The sequence below is a fragment of the Mobula hypostoma genome, chromosome 7 (assembly GCF_963921235.1).
Source record: "Mobula hypostoma chromosome 7, sMobHyp1.1, whole genome shotgun sequence".
Lineage (NCBI taxonomy): Eukaryota > Metazoa > Chordata > Chondrichthyes > Myliobatiformes > Myliobatidae > Mobula > Mobula hypostoma.
In genome coordinates, this window is record NC_086103.1 from 133814039 (window position 1) to 133833079 (window position 19041).

Genomic DNA, 19041 nt, shown 5'->3' on the forward strand with positions numbered 1-19041 from the left:
CATCCCCTTTATCTATCCTAATTGTAATCTCCTCAAAGAATTCCAACAGTTTTGTCAGGTAAGATTTTCCCTGAAGGAAACCATGCTGAGCTTGTCCTCTCTTGTCCTGTGTCACCAAGTACTCCATAACCTCATCCTTAACAATTGACTCCAACATCTTCCCAGCCACTGAGGTCAGGCTAACTGGTCTATAATTTCCTTTCTGCTGCCTTCTTCCTTTCTTAAAGAGTGGAGTGACTTTTGCAACTTTCCAGCCCACTGGCACTGTGCCAGAATCCAATGATTTTTAAAAGATCATTACTAATGCCTTCACAATCTCTACCACTACCTCTTTCAGAACCCCAGGGTGCAGTTCATCTGGTCCGGATGACTTATGTACCTTAAGGTCTTTCAGCTTTTTGAGCACCTTCTCCTTTGTAATAGTAACTTTGTTTACTTCTCTTCTCTCACACCCTTCAGCATCTGGCACACTGTTAGAGTCTTCCACAGCAAAGACTAATGCAAAATACTCATTTTGTTCATCTGCCAGTTCCTTGTCCCCCATTATTATTTCTCCGGACTCATTTTCTAGCAGTCTTATATCCACTCTCATCTCTCTTTTAATTTTTACATACTTGAAGAAGCTTTTACTATCCACTTTGATGTTGCTTGCTAGCTTGCTTTCATACTTCATCTTTTCCCTCCTAATGATTCTTTTAGTTGCTCTCTGTAGGTTTTTGAAGGCTTCCCAATCCTCTGTCTTCCTGCTAATTTTTGCTTTGTTGTATGCTCTCTTTTGCTTTTACATTAGCATTGATTTCCCTTGTCAGCCATGGTTGCACTACTCTCCCATTTGAGTATTTCTTCATTCTTGGAATACATCTATGCTGCATGTTTCTCATTTTCCCAGAAACTCACACTGTTGTTGCTCTGCTGTCATCCCTGCCAGCATCTCCTTCCAATTTACTTTGGCCAACTCCTCTCATACCACTGTAATTTCCTTTACACCACTAAAATACTGCTATGCTAGACTTTACTTTCTCCCTATCAAATTTCAAGTTGAACTCAATCATATCGTGATCACTGGATCCTAAGGGTCCTTTTACCTTCAGCTCCCTAATCGCCTCCGGTTCATTACATAACACCCAATCCAGTATATCTGATCTTCTTGCAGGCTCAATGACAAACTGCTCTGAAAAGCCATCTCATTTTTTTTTAGGCATCCATTAGTCTTATGAGAACATGGATCTGCGCCTGGAAAGTCTTCACTCTCCAGGGCGCAGGCCTGGGCAAGGTTGTATGGAAGACCGGCAGCTGCCCATGCTGCAAGTCTCTCCTCTCCACGACACCAATGTTGTCCAAGGGAAGGGCATTAGGACCCATACAGCTTGGCACCAGTGTCGTCGCAGAGCACTGTGTGATTAAGTGACTTGCTCAAAGACACAACACCCTGCCTTGGCTGGGGCTCGAACTCACGACCTTCAGATCGCTAGTCGAATGCCTTAACCACTTGGCCACGTGCCCACACATAAGCCATCTCATAGGCATTCAACAAACTCACTGTCTTGAGATCCATGACCAACCTGATTTTCCCATTCAACCTGCATGTTAAAATATACCATGACTATCGTAACATTGCCCTTTTGACACACCTTTTCAATTTCCCATTGTAATCTGTGGTCCACATCCCAGCTACTGTTGGGAGACCTGTAAATAACTGCCATCAGGGTCCTTTTACCCTTCCAGTTTCTTAACTCAGCTCACAAAAATTCAACATCTGATGATCCTATGCCACATCTTTCTACTGATTTGATGCCCTTCTTTACCAGCAGAGTCACGCCAACCCTTCTGCTTCACCTCCCTTTCCCTCCAATGCCAAGTGTAACCTTGGGCATTCAGCTCCCACTACAAAAATCCTTCAGCCACGATTCAGTGATGGCCACAACATCATACCTGACAATCTGTAATAGTGCAACAAGATCGTCCACCGTATTGCTTGTACTCCGTGCATTCAGATATAACACTTTGAGTACTGTATTTACTACCCTTTGTGATCCTGCATCCCTAGTGCTCTGCTTCTCACCCTGCTGACTACAATTCCGTCCTGTACTCTGCCTGCCCTTTCTGACAGTCTAATTGCATGCTAAGGACACATGATTTGCTTGGATGACAAAGTTTTCATGGGCTCTTTTTAGGAACTCTTACCTCCAAGGAGATCTTCATATCCTGTGCAGCCTGGCAGTCTGTGTCTTCTTCCTCTGCATGGCCGGGAGATGAGATGCTGCCGAATGCAGTTGGAGTCATAGAGTACAGAAACAGGTCCTTTGGCCCATCTAGTCTGTGCTACCCTGGACTTCTGCCTGTTCCATCTACCTACATCTGGACCATAGCCCTCCATAACTCTCTAATCCGTGCAGCTACCTAAGCTATTCCTTAATGTAGCAAAACGGCCTGAAATGTTGACTGTGCTTCTTCCTATGGATGCTGTCTGGCCTGCTGCATTCCACCAGCATTTTATGTGTGTTGCTTGAATTTCCAGCATCTGCAGATTTCCTCGTGTCTACTGTATCTACCCCTATTGCCACCCCGGCAGTGTGTTCCATGCACCAAGCACTCTTTGTGTAAAAAAAAAGTATATATATATAATATCAGCCCTCCCCCCCATACTTTTCACTAATCACCTTAAAATTATGCCCTCTCGTATTTGAGCAATTTTTGGGTTTAGTACATTTATATTTAGCAAATGACTTTCAGCCACAAATCTTCAAATCTGAATGTAAATTGTAAATTTAATTTAAATGAACAATAGATTCCTAAAAATCGGGAATCACAGACCAGATGATGCTGATTAAAATTCATGCAGCTGTCTGTGCCGTGGATGTGAATCGGGAGCTATGAAGTTCGTGTGTAGTTTCAAAGAAATCATTATAGATACATTGTAAATATGGAACTGTCCGTTGCTGTTTAGCACATAAAATATTGTTCCCCACGCTAGTCCAGCTGATTGTTCGACCAAAAGAGTCTCCATATAACGCCTGCTGTGTCTTGTTTTGTCAGATTTACCAGTACTTTTCTCCAGTGACACAACAACAGGTCGTATGAATATGGTGCTGATGTTTCCCTTGGCTGGTGTATGTAGAATTAGCAATCACTACCCCAGAATAAGCTATTGACCATTTTGGATTAAAATGAGAAGGAAGTTCTCTACCTGAAGGCTAGTGAATCTTAGGAATTCTCAACCCAAAAGTAACGTACAGGCTCAGTTCCTGAGTATATTCAAGTGTGAGGTCATTAAACTTTGGATGTTAAGGAAATCTTGGGATATGCAACAAAGTGAATCCAGGGGTAAAATCAGCCATGATGTTATTGGATTGTGAAGCAGACATAAGGGGCAAATGGCCTACTCGTATTCCTCTATTTTATTTTATAGATTATATAAGACAGCACTTTGACAGCCCAAGTCTCTTGAGATCAGTGTTTGCTACAACTTTTCTCTTCTCTCTCTCTCTCTCTAGCCATCTAAGTCTTCAAGGAATCTATTGATCTAACTCCTTCTCTCAAGAAATGTCTCATCAACCAAGCCAACTTCCTCTTGTCATTTTTTGCATACTTCTGTTGACGTCTACATTTCCAAGTAAGTAGAAGGATTCATGATTTTTGTCCAGGGAATTTCACATTGTTTTGACATTTAATTATTGGTATATTTTCTTTTCTTTTATCACATGAGATATATTCCAAGTGTTAGAAGCATATTTGAGTCATATATCAGAGGTAATCATAAATCTGCATCACTGCTCTGAAAGAAGAAATAAGTCAATATAAAATTAACTTTTTTCAACTCAGCAAATTTGGAAGGGCAATTCTACTATTTTTAATAGTTTTTATATTTGATGTTTAGTTTTCTGGTATATTTTCTCCCAAAGGTCAAAAATCAAATGTAAAACTTGTAGATACTGGAAATCTGAAAAGAGAAAATGCTATAATACTTAGAGGGTCAGGCAGCATCTGTTGAGAGGGGAGTGAGTTCCAGTTTCTAGCTTTCATCAGAACTAGGAAGATTTAAAAGTGTACTAACTTAGAGCTCAAGATTCCCAAAGCAATCCTGAAATCCAGCAATTGGTTGCTCATCTCCGCACCATGTTCAGATCATAAACAACACAGCTGCTGGAAACACTTGCATTTAGGAACATGCACAAAGATGAATTGAACAGAATGTCGGTAAGTTCTGGCTGCATTAGTCTTCTTCTTGATACAAACCTGATCAGCCTGGCACCTGTTTAGTTATTGATCATCTATTCCATGACTAAATGTGGCATGATGGCAGAGCAGCAAATACAATGACAGACACTGAATATCCCTCTGGGTGAGACTCCAACATAACTGTACACATTGTGACTCTTCTCCGTCTAAAGTTCTCCAACACAAACACATCTTGCTTTTGCACATTTGGTATACAGTGTCACATCCATTTTAAGGCACCTACAGGCTGGATTCATTGGTAAGTGATTTTCAAAGAAAGCCCACATGAATATTACAACCATCATGACAAGAGCAGATAAAGCAGTGAAATTTGTAAAACACATAAACGTTGCTGGTGAACGCAGCAGGCCAGGCAGCATCTCTACGAAGAGGTACAGTCTACGTTTCGGGCCAAGACCCTTCGTCAGGACTAACTGAAAGAAGAGCTAGTAATAGATTTGAAAGTGGGAGGGGGAGGGGGAGATCCAAAATGAAAGGAGAAGACGGGAGGGGGAGGGATGGAGCCAAGAGCTGGACAGGTGATTGGAAAAAGGGATATGAGAGGATCATGGGACAGGAGGCCCAGGGAGAAAGAAAAGGGGGAGGGGGGAAAAACCAGAGGATGGGCAAGGGGTATAGTGAGGGGGACAGAGGGAGAAAAAGGAGAGAGAGAAAAAGAATGTGTGTATATAAATAAATAATGGATGGGGTATGAGGGGGAGGTGGGGCATTAGCAGAAGTTTGAGAAGTCAATGTTCATGCCATCAGATTGGAGGCTACGCAGATAGAATAAAAGGTGTTGTTCCTCCAACCTGAGTGTGGCTTCATCTTTACAGTAGAGGAGGCCGTGGATAGACATGTCAGAATGGGAATGGGATGTGGAATTAAAATGTGTGGCCACTGGGAGATCCTGCTTTCTCTGGCGGACAGAGCGTAGGTGTTCAGTGAAACGATCTCCCAGTCTGCGTCAGGTCTCGCCAATATATAGAAGGCCGCATCGGGAGCACCGGACGCAGTATATCACCCCAGCCAACTCACAGGTGAAATGTCGCCTCACCTGGAAGGACTGTTTGGGACCCTGAATGGTAGTGAGGGAGGAAGTGTAAGGGCATGTGTAGCACTTGTTCCGCTTACAAGGATAAGTGCCAGGAGGGAGATCGGTGGGGAGGGATGGTGGGGACGAATGGACTAGGGAGTGATCCCTGCGGAAAGTAGTGGTGGGGGGATGGAAAGATGTGTTAGTCCTCTGTTTATTTCTCCGTTGCTGCCGTCTGACCTGTTAGGTATCTCCGGCATTTTCTGATTTTACTTCAGTTTACTAGCATAAGGTTATTTAATAATTTTTATTTGAAGTATATGGAGAAACAACAAGATTGTTTGATAGAATGCAGGGGAAGGGGAGTAGGGATGGGAGGGGTTGAATTACAGAATGGCAAGGGTAGGATTCTGTAGAGAAATAGTACAGTCCTGCTTTCCATGTGAAGGCCTAAGTCCCAAACTTGCTTTTAGCTGTAGTTTTCGGAAAACGTTGTGATAGTGGACTCCAGATGGGACCCAGAGAGGGAATACAAAGATGCTGTAATTTTTCAGACGTCAATGACGATTTTCTGCATGGAACAAAGGTTAGTTTTTTGAATTGTTCTCGCAGAGTAGAGTAGATATGGTGTATTTAGACATTCAAAGGCTTTGTGTAAAATTACAGCACATAGGGTTGGGAGTCATTAGACTGAAGATCGGTAAAGGGAATGACACAGTATAGGCACAAATGGGTTATTTTCAGGTTGAGGGGTTTTGGCCAGTGTCAGCTATTCACTATTTGCCTTGGGACCAAGTGTATTATACTTATGTTTGCTCATGATACTGGGTTGCATTATATGTGAGCTGTGAGGAAGACGCAGAGAAGTTTTAAGGTATATAGACAGGCTAACTACAAGGACATGACATTTTTTGATAAGGCTCTGCTACTGCACACAGCCTGTACAAAATGTATTGGATCCCTCTGTACCAACTTGGGAACTGTCATTGTTTCTTGTCACTTAGCTTTTGTAACGGTGGTACTTGCTTTTTATTGGTACAGTGATGTGCTGATAGAAAAAGAGCCACAACTTAAGAAACTAGTTATGTAATATTTAGAGATAAAAGAATACCTTGGTTAGCATTTGTGTTATATTTAGCAATAAGAGTAGGAGAACTTTCACGTGTTAACACCAGTGAATTAGAAGCAGTTACATACACGACTGTGTCATAACTGCTCTTGGTTCATCATCCTCTGAATGCCCCATTGAACAAATTCCCATCATTCTGTTCTTCTTTTCAGATGGGTCAAGTGGAAATAAACTGCGCAAGATGATTCAGAAAAGACATGGTGAGTGGTATTATTTTGGTGTATATTACATACCTTAATTATCACTCTAAGCATTTGTTAGATGGGTCCATTAAAATATTCTTGAAAAGGCAGGTAGAGTTGGATGTTACAATCATTGCCTAAGTTTCTCATTCATCAGCTACATCAAGAAAATCATCAATTTCTTTCATAACTCCAATCATACACATCCAAACATTTTCCAAGTGTCTGATATTCTGTGCAAGTGAAAGTTTCTAAAGCTTGTTTAACAAAAGTTTCTGTGAAAGTCATGACCTGTCGTTTACCTTATTCTATTTGGAATAGTTTACTCACATAAATGTAGATTTCTAGTCAATGCTGTACAGAGGAATAGGTGTCAACTCTGTTTACCATGACAACTAAGGACTTCAAGGCTAAGGAACGTCCTATTGTCCCTCCTTTGATGGTTTCATTATTGCGCATGTAACACACTGTACAAAACAATTCAGTTGGTGCCTCACAGAATATCAAGATTCAAGAGATTATTTGCCATCTGCCAGTATATAAGTGTAAAGGATCATAACTCCATATCCAATTCAGTATAAAAAACACAATAAAAACTCAAAATAAATATATATACATCAGATTAGCTTATAAATATAGACTGATCTTATATACTGTACATAAAGGATGTTGGGAACTGGAGTATCTGTACATAAGGTGACTTTAACAGGAAATGATAAAGTGGTGGTGGTGAGATGGATTAATGAGTGTAGGTGTTAATCAACCCTGGTCCTTTTACCATGATACTAATTTGTCCTTTTTATGCATTCTAATATTACTAAGTGAATTAAGTAATTTTATTTTGTAACTGCTACTTGACAAACTAGATACAATACTGTGAAAAGAGTCTCATTGGATAATCGTGCATCATTATCATATACAGTACACATAACAATGCAACTCAGTTTTAAATGTGGTCACTATCGTCTGTTGAATTCATTCTTATTAAAAAGGTGGATGGGAGAAACTAATTAGTTCATAACTGCAAATTAACAATCTGACCCAGGAATAAAGTATTCATAGTAAAGACTCATAAATGAGCAGGATAATATGGACTATCAAATACCAAAAAATAGCATACTCTGGTATAGGCGAGTCATAGAATTGCTGTATTCAACTGAACTGGGAAATGTTTTCCTGATTAGTTATGACTAGAACTAGAATTATAACGAAACAACTCCCAATTTTATGCATGTTTTTGTAAAAGACTCAATGAGTCAGATTTTACTTTTGGCTGCTTCTTACAAAATGCAACAAACCATTCCTCACTCAGATACTTGTTCATATTATTTTCTTTTGAGCTAGATGTTTCTCTTATCCAATTGCTAAATATGAAACGTTGGCCATCAGAAATTGTTGGCAAATTTACTGTCATAGTAGTTACTTGCATTTTCAAATAACATTTGATGAAGTGCCATTTTAAACTTCAGTAGCTCATATATTACTAAGGACTATCAGAAAGCAGCGAGTCAGGACACATGGGTAGTATGTTGACCCTCTGACAGAGGGTGATGTATCACTGGAATTCTCCCCCACAGAGGGTTCTGGAGGTTAGATCTTTGGGAGTATTTAAGGAGGAAGTAGATGAATTGTTGGATTATTGTCTCTGTAAAGCTGACAACTTAATCATTGAGTATATTCAAGGCAGAGTTTAGATTAAAATTATTCCTACATTTACAGTGTCAACATGGTTGTAATGTGTCTATTGTGGTAGTGTAGTGAGTCATGCTTGTCATTCTCACTTTCAGCTTCCAGCACTGGCTAGCAGTCTTGCGAAAAGGAGAGCTGAATGTGTAAGTCTCTCCCTGGCAGTACGTAGCCTCTCCAAAAGCAAGCCTCATGAAGTGCCTCCTCACTGGTGATACGTGGAAACTCAACTCCTTTTGGACTCAGGCTGAAATACAGAGGACGGGTAGGACGTCTGGCCCCTGCACATGTAGCACGCAGTCTTAATGACTAGGCATCCCAGGATCTCCATATCTTCTGCCCAGGCTTGTGATGATGATCATCATCACCCATTGTCCTTCAGGATAGATAGATGGTAGCCACAAGGAACAGACAGGAAATTGGAGCTGAAGCCAAGGCAAGATCTGCTCCAGACTTATTCAGTGCTACAACAGGATTTAGGGGCCAGATAATAAGACTCCTGCTCTCAGTTAGTCCTTTCACTATGTTTATCACAAATCTAGGCCCCACATAATTCCATTTATGATACAAGTGGAACATTTACAGAACTGGTACATCATAGTCGCAAAGTATCTTATTAATTATTTAAGTTCTACATTATTAGGCACTATGAAAATACAGGTACTTACTAAGTTGTTTCAAATATTTTCACTGTTTCTAGCTTTAGAGAGATTGTCTGCTTCGGTTTCTGAATCAAAAGCTAATGAGTTTTTGAATAGTTTGAAACGTCCCAAACGGCACCTTTGGGATAGATCTCGTGATGACGTTCAGCAATGGTATCAGCAGTTCATTGGCATGGGATTTTCTGAAGCTGTGAGTATCTTCCCCAATTCTCAAACATCTACTTAATATTTAGGTTTACTGACAGCAATTTTCTCCCTTATCACTTTTGCCCTGAAGATGTTAACTGCTTTGGCGGAGTATGTGAGTTGGATAAAGCAGAGTGGTTGAGTGACATAATTGTTTTGAATCTGTTATTTGAAAGAGAAGACCAGGACTTAAAAGTACAAATTGGAGGCTGATGATAAACAGGGAAAAGTGATAAAACTTAAGTTCAAAATAGAAACCCAAACTAAAAAAAAGCATTTTAGTGAAGATCTTCATTCAGTAAAAAGAGTGTTTCAAAAATACACTGACAGGTGGTGTTTATAGACAACCATTTTTTCCCCCCTAAAAATGTGGATAGTAAAGCATTGGTCAAAAGAAGAAGTGAACAATGACATCTTCTCTGAGATCTTTCTAGGATTGGAATACTGAGTTGAGTTATTAGAGGAGTTTTGATAGGCTGGGTCTGATTGCTCTGGAGTGCAGGAGGCTGAGAGGTGACATGTTGAGGTGTATAAAGTTATATGAGAGGCATACATAGGGTAGGCATTCAGTGCTTTCCATAATAGGGGTATCAAAAATTACAGCACAGAGGTTTAGGTGAGAGGAAGGTAGTTTAACGGAAGGCTGAGCCATAAGTTTTTCAGACTAGTTGGTATCTGGAATGAGCTACCAGACAAGGTCTTAGGAAGGAATAGTAACAGAATTTAGGAACTATTGACGGGTACTTGAGTGACGAAGACATTAAGAAATATGGAATTAATGCTGCCAAGTAGGATTACTATGGGTTGATACGCTGGTTGGCGTGGGACAACTCAACTCCTCAAATGATTTGGCTGCAGGACAGACACAAGAGCAGAATCCTACTGACTTGTGTTTACTGGCGAAAAAATCCCCCACATTATCCTCACTTGATGAGGACGCAGACTGCTTAACTTGCAGAATCCAGTGGTTTGGCTTGAGGAATGGCAGGGTTTCCACTATACCACCGAGAAAGCTCTGTCCCTGACACTTTTAACATCCAGAAAAGTCCTAGTGCAGGGTCTCAACACCGATTCCTTCCCTACTCCCACACCCATTTTTTTGGCTCCAGCTATTCAAGCTGATGCCTTAGTGTCAGAGGCTTGGGTTGTAACCTGACGCAAGATATTGCCTGTGTGGAGATGGTACGTTCACCAAGATTGTGTGGGTTTCCTTCAGATGCTTCAGTTTCCACCCAGATCACACACACATCTGAGTTGGTAAGTTAATTGGTCACTGTAAGTTGCCCCTCAAGTTTAACAGTGTGATAGATAGGACTTGGGGGTTAGTTTGATGAGAATAAGGGGAGAAATAAAAATGGGATTAAATATAGGATTGTTGCAATAGGTCATTGATAGTCTACTCAGACTTTGTGGACTAAGCAGCCTGTTTTCATACTGGTATCTTTAAGACTTAGACAAGTTGAAAATAATTATACTGTATCTCAAAAGTTACCGGAAAGGATCAATTGATTTTTAAAATAATTTTGCAGAAATTTGAAGAAACTGTTGCATATTGGAAGAATGTATACCAAGATGGCACTCATGACGACTACCATCGCTACTACAACCACTACCATGATGATGGGAATTCTCCATTTGGCCCCTATTATGCTCATTCCATGCGGCATGGGGCTGATGTTAATTATGATTCTTAAAGCAACGAAGTACAGTCCATAAATATTAGTGATTAACCTTTCACCTACTGGCATAATGTATTATATAATCATCTTTTTGAATATTATTGACTCATTTGTAAGGTTTAGATTTTGTGTTAGTTTTACGAAGAATTACAAATGTAAATTGTTTCTAACAACCTAATGCTTTTTCTGTTATATTTTAATCACCTTGAATTAATTTCTTACATGCTGAAATTTGAATTTCAATATTTTGGTAAGTAACTAAGGATCACATAATTGTAGAAGTTTTTAAATGGATGTTGGACTAACTCTTTCATGTCTTCTACTAAAATGGTATTTTCTGATGAAAGCAGCGAGATAAATCATGTTATTAATGATTTTCTATGTAGTGAAATCATTCCAATCAGAGTTTATAAAGATAGTCAGTGGGTTGCACAAGGAGCTATTGGGGAAAGTAACAAAAGGCATCATAAGCTGTAGGTTATACAGTAAGAAAGGTAAATGGAAAGTGTAGGGAAGGAAAGGGGGTGGGCAGCATGGTAGTGTAGTGGTTAGCACAATGCTTTACAGTACCAGAGACCTGGATTCAATTCCTGCCGTGAGGAGTTTGTAAGTACCCCCCGTGACCGTGTGGGTTTTGTCCACACTCCAGACATACCGGTTGGTACTTTCAGGTCCGGGTTAAATGGTCATTGTTAATTGCCCCATGATTAGGCCAGGATTAAATAGGAAGGGACTGCTGGGTAGCGCGATTCAGAGGGCCTATTCTGTACCGCATCTCAATAAAAAAATGATTTTGTAGCTAAGGACAGCTCCAATGCCATCTTCAAACTCACTGATGACAGTATCGGTAGATGTCTCACAGATGGCGAAGAGTCGGCTTCCTGAAGCGAGGTACAGCACCTGGTTGTGGTGTCGCAACCTTTCATTCAATGTTGGCAAAACTAAAGAGTCGATTGACTTGAGAAGGGGAGGGAGGGTAAATATGTGGCAGTCTACTTTTGGTGGGGTGGGGGGAGAATTGACGGTGCAGTCAGTAGTTTTTAAATTCCTGGGCATTAACATTATCGGAGGACCTATCCTGGCCCAGCATGTGGATGCAATCATAAGGAAAGTACTACTTAGGAGGTTAAGGTTTGGCTTGTCTCCGAACACTCCAACAAAGTATCCTAACCGCATCTTGAGCTAGTAAGGGCAATTTGAATGTGCAGGAACATAAGCCGCTGCAGACTGGTACTGGGTAAATGGAATTGGTTTAAGTCAAGTCTGAAGCAAGTGCCAGCTGTACAGTCATCATGAAGAGTGTTTATAGAATTTTCTGATAACAGTCAGGCACCACACTCTTATTAGTGAGAGAGGCTGTTTATTACCCGCCTCCCAATTTCAATCTAACATTAAATGTTAACAGACTCATGACAATATTAAGTTCCTTCTATTGATGTTGGTCCACCTGTATTATTTATGACCCTTTCTTCAGGATCCCTTCGACAATAGGAATGCCCTTTCTCTAATCACACTGCTCCATACTCCTACATATACGTATGTATCTAATATATAACTCTGAATTTCAAAAATTTGAGAACTCTATTGCAGCTTGCAGAAATTTGCAAGAGGAGCTAGTTCTCGATGCTGGCAATATGACATATCTCTGCAGAGGACAAGGAAGAGATTTGAAGAGTGAGAGGAGACCTAGCCTGAAACATCGACTCACAAACAAGAGAAAAGATGTAGATGCTGGAAATATGAGCAACACACACTAAATGCTGGAGGAACTCAGCAGGCTGGGCAGCAATAATGGAAAAAGCAGTCAACGTTTTGGGCTGAAACCTTTCGGCAGGACTGGAGAAAAAATGCTGAGTAGATCTGAAAGGTTGGGGGGGGTGTGGGGGAGAAGGAGAGAAACACCAGGTGATAGGTGAAACTTGTAGGGGGAGGGATGAAGGAAAGAGCTAGGAAGTTGATTGGTGAAAGAGACAGAAGGCCATGCAAGAAAGAAAAAAGGGTGGGGGGAGGAGCACCAGAGGGAGGTGGTAGGCAGACAAGGAGGTAACATAAGAGAGGGACAAAGAGATGGGAAATGGTGAAGGAATGGGGGAGGCATCACTGGAAGTTTGAGAAATCAAGGTTCATCAGGTTGGAGGCTATCCAAATGGAATACAAAGTGTTGTTCCTCCAACCCAGGTGTGGCCTTATCACGACAGTGGAGGAAGCCATGGATGGGCATATTGGAATGGGAAGTGGAATTAAAATGGGTGGTCACTGGGAGATCCCACTTGTTCTGGCAGATGGAGCATAGATACTCGGCGAAGCAGTCTCCCAATCTGTCGGGTCTTACCAATATACAGGAGGCCACACCGGAGCACCAAACATAGTACATGATCCCAACAGACTCGCAGGTGAAGTGTTGCCTCACCTGGAAGGACTGTTTGAGGCCCTGAATGGTAGAGGGAAGTGTAGCACTTGTTCTGCTTGCAAGGCTAAGTGCCAGGAGGGAGATCAGTGGGGAGGGACAAATGGACAAGGGAGCGATCCCTGAGGAAAGCAGAAAGTGGTGGGGGAGGGGAGAGGGAAAGAAAGATGTTTGATGGTGGGATCCAGTTGGAGGTGGCAGAAGTTTTGGAGAATTATGTGCTGTACACGAAGGCTGGTGGGGTGGTAGGTGAAGACAAGAGGAACCTTGTCCCTGGTAGGGTGGCAGGAGGATGGGATAAGAACAGACATGTGAAATGGAAGAGATGCTGTTGAGGGCAGCGTTGATGGTGGAGGAAGGGAAGCCCCTTTCTTTGAAAAAGGAGGACATCTCCTTCATTCTAGAATGAAAAGCCTCATCCTGAGAGCAGATGCAGTGGAGACGGAGGAACTGAGAGAAGGGAATGGCATTTTTACAAGTAGCAGGGTGGGACAGGTATAGTCCAGGTAGCTGTGAGAGTCCGTTGGTTTATAATTGACATTGGTGGATAAGCTGTCTCCAGAGATAGAGACAGCAAAATCGAGAAAGTGTTGGAAATGGACCAGGTGAATTTGAGGGCAGGGTGGAAGTTGGAGGCAAAGTGGATGAAATCCATGAGTTCAGCACGGGTGCAGGAAGCTGCACCAATGCAGTCGTCCATGTACACACACATACACAGTCAAGATGCCTTCCTGTAGCTAAACTGGTCTGTGATACAGTCAACTCTGGTTGCTTCACGATTTTCCTATTATAATGTTCACAGAAAACTCAAAGTCAGTTTCCACAAATTTCAAAACCTTTATTTATTTACAACCAAACAGAATTGGAATATTAACTACTCCAAAAAATCAGGTACAGAAAATTCAAGCAATAACTTTCCATTATTTACCTTGTAAGAGGCATGGTAGGGACTTGTTCACAATAGATTATATTAGACAAGACATTAATTGGATTAAGTACTTAAAATTGTCACATCAAATAGTGACTCAAACAATAGGAGTTTAATATAGTATATTAAACGCTTATATCAACAAACCTACACAGCAATCTTTTGATTGTGGACTTGTGTTCAAGTCTAGGCAAAAATTACAAAAACGTGCCTTTGGTTGTACAAGTCCCATAAAATTTACTTTTAGCAATTGTGTGTGTGTATGTATGATCACCATCTGCCACTAACCTGCCAATATCACTCAAAGAGGCAGCACAAATGTGAAATAATTTTTAAAAAATCACATTAATACTTTCAAAATACAGTTAAGGCACATTATTTGGGGCACTATGGATTGAAAACAAGTCTCAGTCAACCTACACTCAAATCATTCATCTTACCAACACAGACCCCTTCAACTTAGACATCAACAGATCATACCCAAGTATAAATGTCAAACATTCAATTGTAACATTACCCCGCATCTAATTCAAGACAGCAATTTCATGTGTAGTGTAAATATTAATGTTTATATATTGCCATAAATCTTTCATGCCAATAGTCGCTCTCAAAGTATTCACTGCTTTGAAGTGATTAAGAAAGACATTTTTTCCCACAATGTAGTAAAGCTCTGATAATCCACCATCTAATTGTTCAGAAATCCTGATGGTTTGGCTTAATATTCACTTAATAGTCCAAAGTACAAACAGCAGAAAGACTGTACAGCCAGAGCTGGGGTCTAGTGTTTACTGTACATCTTTTATTGTCTAAAATTCACCAAGTTTGACAGAAAATTGATTATTCTATGATGAAACATGTAAAGTGAAAATAAAAGTAACGACCAATAATCCAGAAGAAGCTGCTGCTGCCAACACTACTAAAATCCTGAGTGCATTAGTGTTTCAGTTTTACTGTACTTATCTTACCCAGAAATCTGCAGTGATAAATTTCAGCTTCTGCGCTTCTACTGAACGTCCCAAAACATGAATAAACCTTGCTTTGACAAGTGTTAGATAAACAAAACAATGAGCAATATAGTCTTCCTCATACATTGAAACAATTTCTAACTGAGCATACGAAGGAGAATGATTGAAACACAGTGTAAAAAGAAAATATTTAGACTCAATCCTTTCAAGATATTTTGGCCAAAAGAGTTTCTGAATGATTAAAATAGCATTCTGGTATGTCCAATAGATAGGCTACAAACTTTTAACACAAGGATATACAGCTTCCATGTCACAATAATCTGAACCATGAAAACTACAGCTGTCTTAGTTATTACTTTGTAAAGTTGTCCAACTTTGGGGAATATACTTTGAGATTTGAAAAAATTTAGGCTGAAGTTCTTGGAAAACAACAGTTTGACCTGTATTTCATACAAATTGTGGGGGATATCAAATGTATCCAATGGATAGTGCCATTTTATAAATTACCATCTGATTAGAAAGTTAGCATAGATTAACAAAGAGCGAGTCATACTACCTAACCTGGAGGAATTTTTCATTTTAGCTGACTACAGCATGTGTTTATAGATATGATTTCCAAATACCTAAAAAGAACTTAAACCACAAATATACAAGATTGCAAGGATTCTGTGCATCATTGGCCAATAGGGATAAAAGATGGCAGAAATAAAGAGAACATTCTACAATGGTCTGGATGAAACTAGTGTTTCAAAGGACCTGCACAAAGTATCTTTCTTTCTCTTTGGAAGCTGGTCAAAAAGGAAAGGAAGTGAGAGATAAACAACTAAGTTTCGATATAATATTAAGTTTGGAGGGACCGTTAGTTGTATAAATGGGAGACAGAGGTTACAAGTGAAATATAAACAAGATGGGAGTTTAATACAGTGAGCTTAATCACTTTGGACCTGAAAGGCATTCTGACAATGACCAGATCTCATGATGGGAATTTGAATTAGGTGACTTTATGCATGTTTTAATAAATCCAGTTTCTCTAAGGATTGAAGCTCTGTTCGACCATTTTTCTGACAGTTAGAACTAGAATAAACAGATTTGGTTTCAGGAAGATGAAAGACACCCAGGTAGATCAGTCCCTGCACTCCAAGCTACTATGAACATTAAACCAATTAAGAAAGTGGAGGATCCCATGAAAAGTTGCCTTCATCATCTGTTTGGTTGTAAATCTGAGACCAGGCCATCTCTTCCCAGTTTTATTTACTGGTTGAAAAAAAAAGAGAAGAATGACAACAATCACCAATGAGTTTTTAAATTTTCATTTAAATTGGGAACTATTTAGGCAAAAGTAAATTGACATTTCCAATTTTAACAACTTTAAGACGATATAAACATCTCACAAAACAAGACATACAAATAACAATTTTTTGTAATTCTACATGTAAAAAATAGCTTAAATATGATATCCCACCAACATATTTTAAATCAACACTTAAAATACATACGTACGTATATTCACACACTTCTCCCTCCAAGCACATATACCATGTAGCAGTGATTGAGACAACTACTTTCTTTTTAAACTCTTATATAACAAATAGATCTTACAAAAAGAAATATATTCCCTAATTTTAGAACATTTTTACAACTCTTAAAAATGAACAAGCAAAAGTTTGTGAATGAGGAACCACTTAGATGTCAAGATCAACCACTGATTGCACCTAACCACACTGTTAGATTGATTGAAAATCATTGCACATGATCATGGTAAAAATAAACCAGTACCTCTTGTTTTAGGTAAGCCTATTTCAAACAGGTTTTTTTAAAATGCAAAATCCTTCACATCAATGAAAAAAAAGTTCAAAGACAAACAAAATAAACTAAGTACATATAAAGCTACCCAAGAATGCAATGCCACTTTAAATAAAATAGATTAAAAAGTGCAAGGCAAGATCTGAATTTTCTTCTTTTTTTTGTAGGCACATCCATCTGTAGAAGCAAGCTCAAACTACAAATTAGAGTTCAATTTTAATTATTTTTCAAAGGTTCTTTAATAACTAATTTTTCATTCTATTCCCTGGGGTGTTGATGGCTTAATCTCCTCCAGTCCATTAGGCATGTCTCACTCTGGCTTTCTTTGTTTTAGCAGGTTTCGGTTTTGGGATATATTGATTATTTGCCTGATATTCTAGTTCTTTACGGAAGTAGTCAATTGTTTTGTTTAGGCCTTCTTCCAGGGGAACCTATGTAGAGAAAGTGGGAAATAAGTAAAAATATTGTTATTTCTTTACGTCTTGTAATGAAACCACAGAAAATGTAAAATGTGTAGTATTAAACCCCACGCACCTCTTGCGTTTTATCACATTAATATAGGAATGCTTTATAGACAAATGCTGCATCCCCTCATTGAAACTAAAGATACAATTTTTTAAAATATCAGGGAACTGCTTATGCCCAAATGCATATCTTTGTTTGAAGGTACACTCACACTACTGTTAGAGAAGGAGTTTTAGGCTTTTGATCTCACAAAGATGAAGGAGAGGAAATACACCTCTAAGTCAGTATGGTGTATGATGTTGTGTTAGAAAACCTGCAGGCAGAGGTCTTCCGACGCACCCACTATCACTTTTGGTGGCAGAGGCTGTGGATGTAGGTGGTGCAGTCAAGGTAATCTGGGTAAGTAACCACAGTCTATTTTATAGATGAATCAGAATTATTGTCATTGACTTAGATGACATGAAATTTGTTGTTCTACAGCAGTAGTACAGGGAACAAACAATAAATTACTATAAATTATAAAAATAAAGCAAAAAGAAAGAAATAACAAGACAGTGCACAGAGACCATTCAGAATTCAGAATCCAAAAGGAAGGAAGCTATTTCCGAATGAATTGAGTGTGTGTCTTCAGGTTCCTGTACTTCCTACCCAATGGAGGCAACAAGAAGGTGACACATCTTGGACGGTAAGGGTCACCCAGCAGCCGTTGTATACCAGTGGAGCAGACAATAAGTACTTAGTTTCTTAGATGGGGCATGAACCAAACAGACTGCCCGTCCTGGATGTTGTATTTCTTGAGAGTTTGGTACAGTACACATCTAGGCAATTAGAGGATTCCATCACACTTCTGATTTGTCTCCCTTAAATATTGGGAAGTGCTTGGGGGTCAGGTGGGCCACATTCCTCAGGAAATCCAGCTCTAACCTGTTCTGGTAACCAAGATAAAACCATAAGACAAAGGAGCAGAAGTCGGCCATTTGGCCCATCAAGTCTGCTCCGCCATTTTATCATGAGCTGATCCATTCTCACATCTAGTCCCACTCCCCCGCCTTCTCACTATAACCTTTGATGCCCTGGCTACTCAGATACCTATCAATCTCTGCCTTAAATACACCCAATGACTTGGCCTCCACTGCTGCCCGTGACAACAAATTCCATAGATTCACCACCCTCTGACTAAAAAAATTTCTTCGCATTTCTGTTCTGAATGGGCACCCTTCAATTCTTAAGTCATGCCCTCTCGTACTAGACTCCCCCATCATGGGAAACAACTTTGCCACATCCACTCTGTCCATGCCTTTCAACATTCGAAATGTTTCTATGAGGTCTCCCCTCATTCTTCTAAACTCCAAGGAATACAGTCCAAGAGCGGACAAACGTTCCTCATATGTTAACCCTCTCATTCCCGGAATCATTCTAGTGAATCTTCTCTGTACCCTCTCCAACGTCAGCACATCCTTTCTTAAATAAGGAGACCAAAACTGCCCACAGTACTCCAAGTGAGGTCTCACCAGCGCCTTATAGAGCCTCAACATCACATCCCTGCTCCCTGACCTTAAGACGTCAGAGCAGAATTAAGCCATTTGGCCCATCGAGTCTGCTCTGCCATTCAATCATGGCTGATCATTTTTTCCCTCCTCAATCCCATTCCCTGGTCTTCTCCCCCTAACCTTTGATGCTGTGTCCAATCAAGAA

General features: G+C 40.1%; 2 protein-coding genes across 4 annotated transcripts in view; one reads left to right on the plus strand and one right to left on the minus strand.

The window, feature by feature from the left end:
• LOC134349018 (augurin-like) overlaps positions 1 to 12462 on the plus strand; it is a 31736-nt gene extending 19274 nt beyond the window's left edge. For all 3 annotated transcript variants that reach the window (XM_063052862.1, XM_063052861.1, XM_063052860.1), the window contains exons 2-5: positions 3495 to 3613; positions 6536 to 6583; positions 8952 to 9103; positions 10629 to 12462. In XM_063052862.1, coding sequence (XP_062908932.1) covers positions 3544 to 3613; positions 6536 to 6583; positions 8952 to 9103; positions 10629 to 10793 — 435 coding nt within the window. In that variant the 5' untranslated portion in view covers positions 3495 to 3543 and the 3' untranslated portion in view covers positions 10794 to 12462. The remainder of the gene's footprint in view (positions 1 to 3494; positions 3614 to 6535; positions 6584 to 8951; positions 9104 to 10628) is intronic.
• A 1186-nt stretch (positions 12463 to 13648) lies between these two features.
• Positions 13649 to 19041, minus strand: part of uxs1 (UDP-glucuronate decarboxylase 1) — a 61222-nt gene continuing 55829 nt past the window's right edge. The window contains exon 8 of the mRNA XM_063054901.1: positions 13649 to 17312. Coding sequence (XP_062910971.1) covers positions 17181 to 17312 — 132 coding nt within the window. The 3' untranslated portion in view covers positions 13649 to 17180. The remainder of the gene's footprint in view (positions 17313 to 19041) is intronic.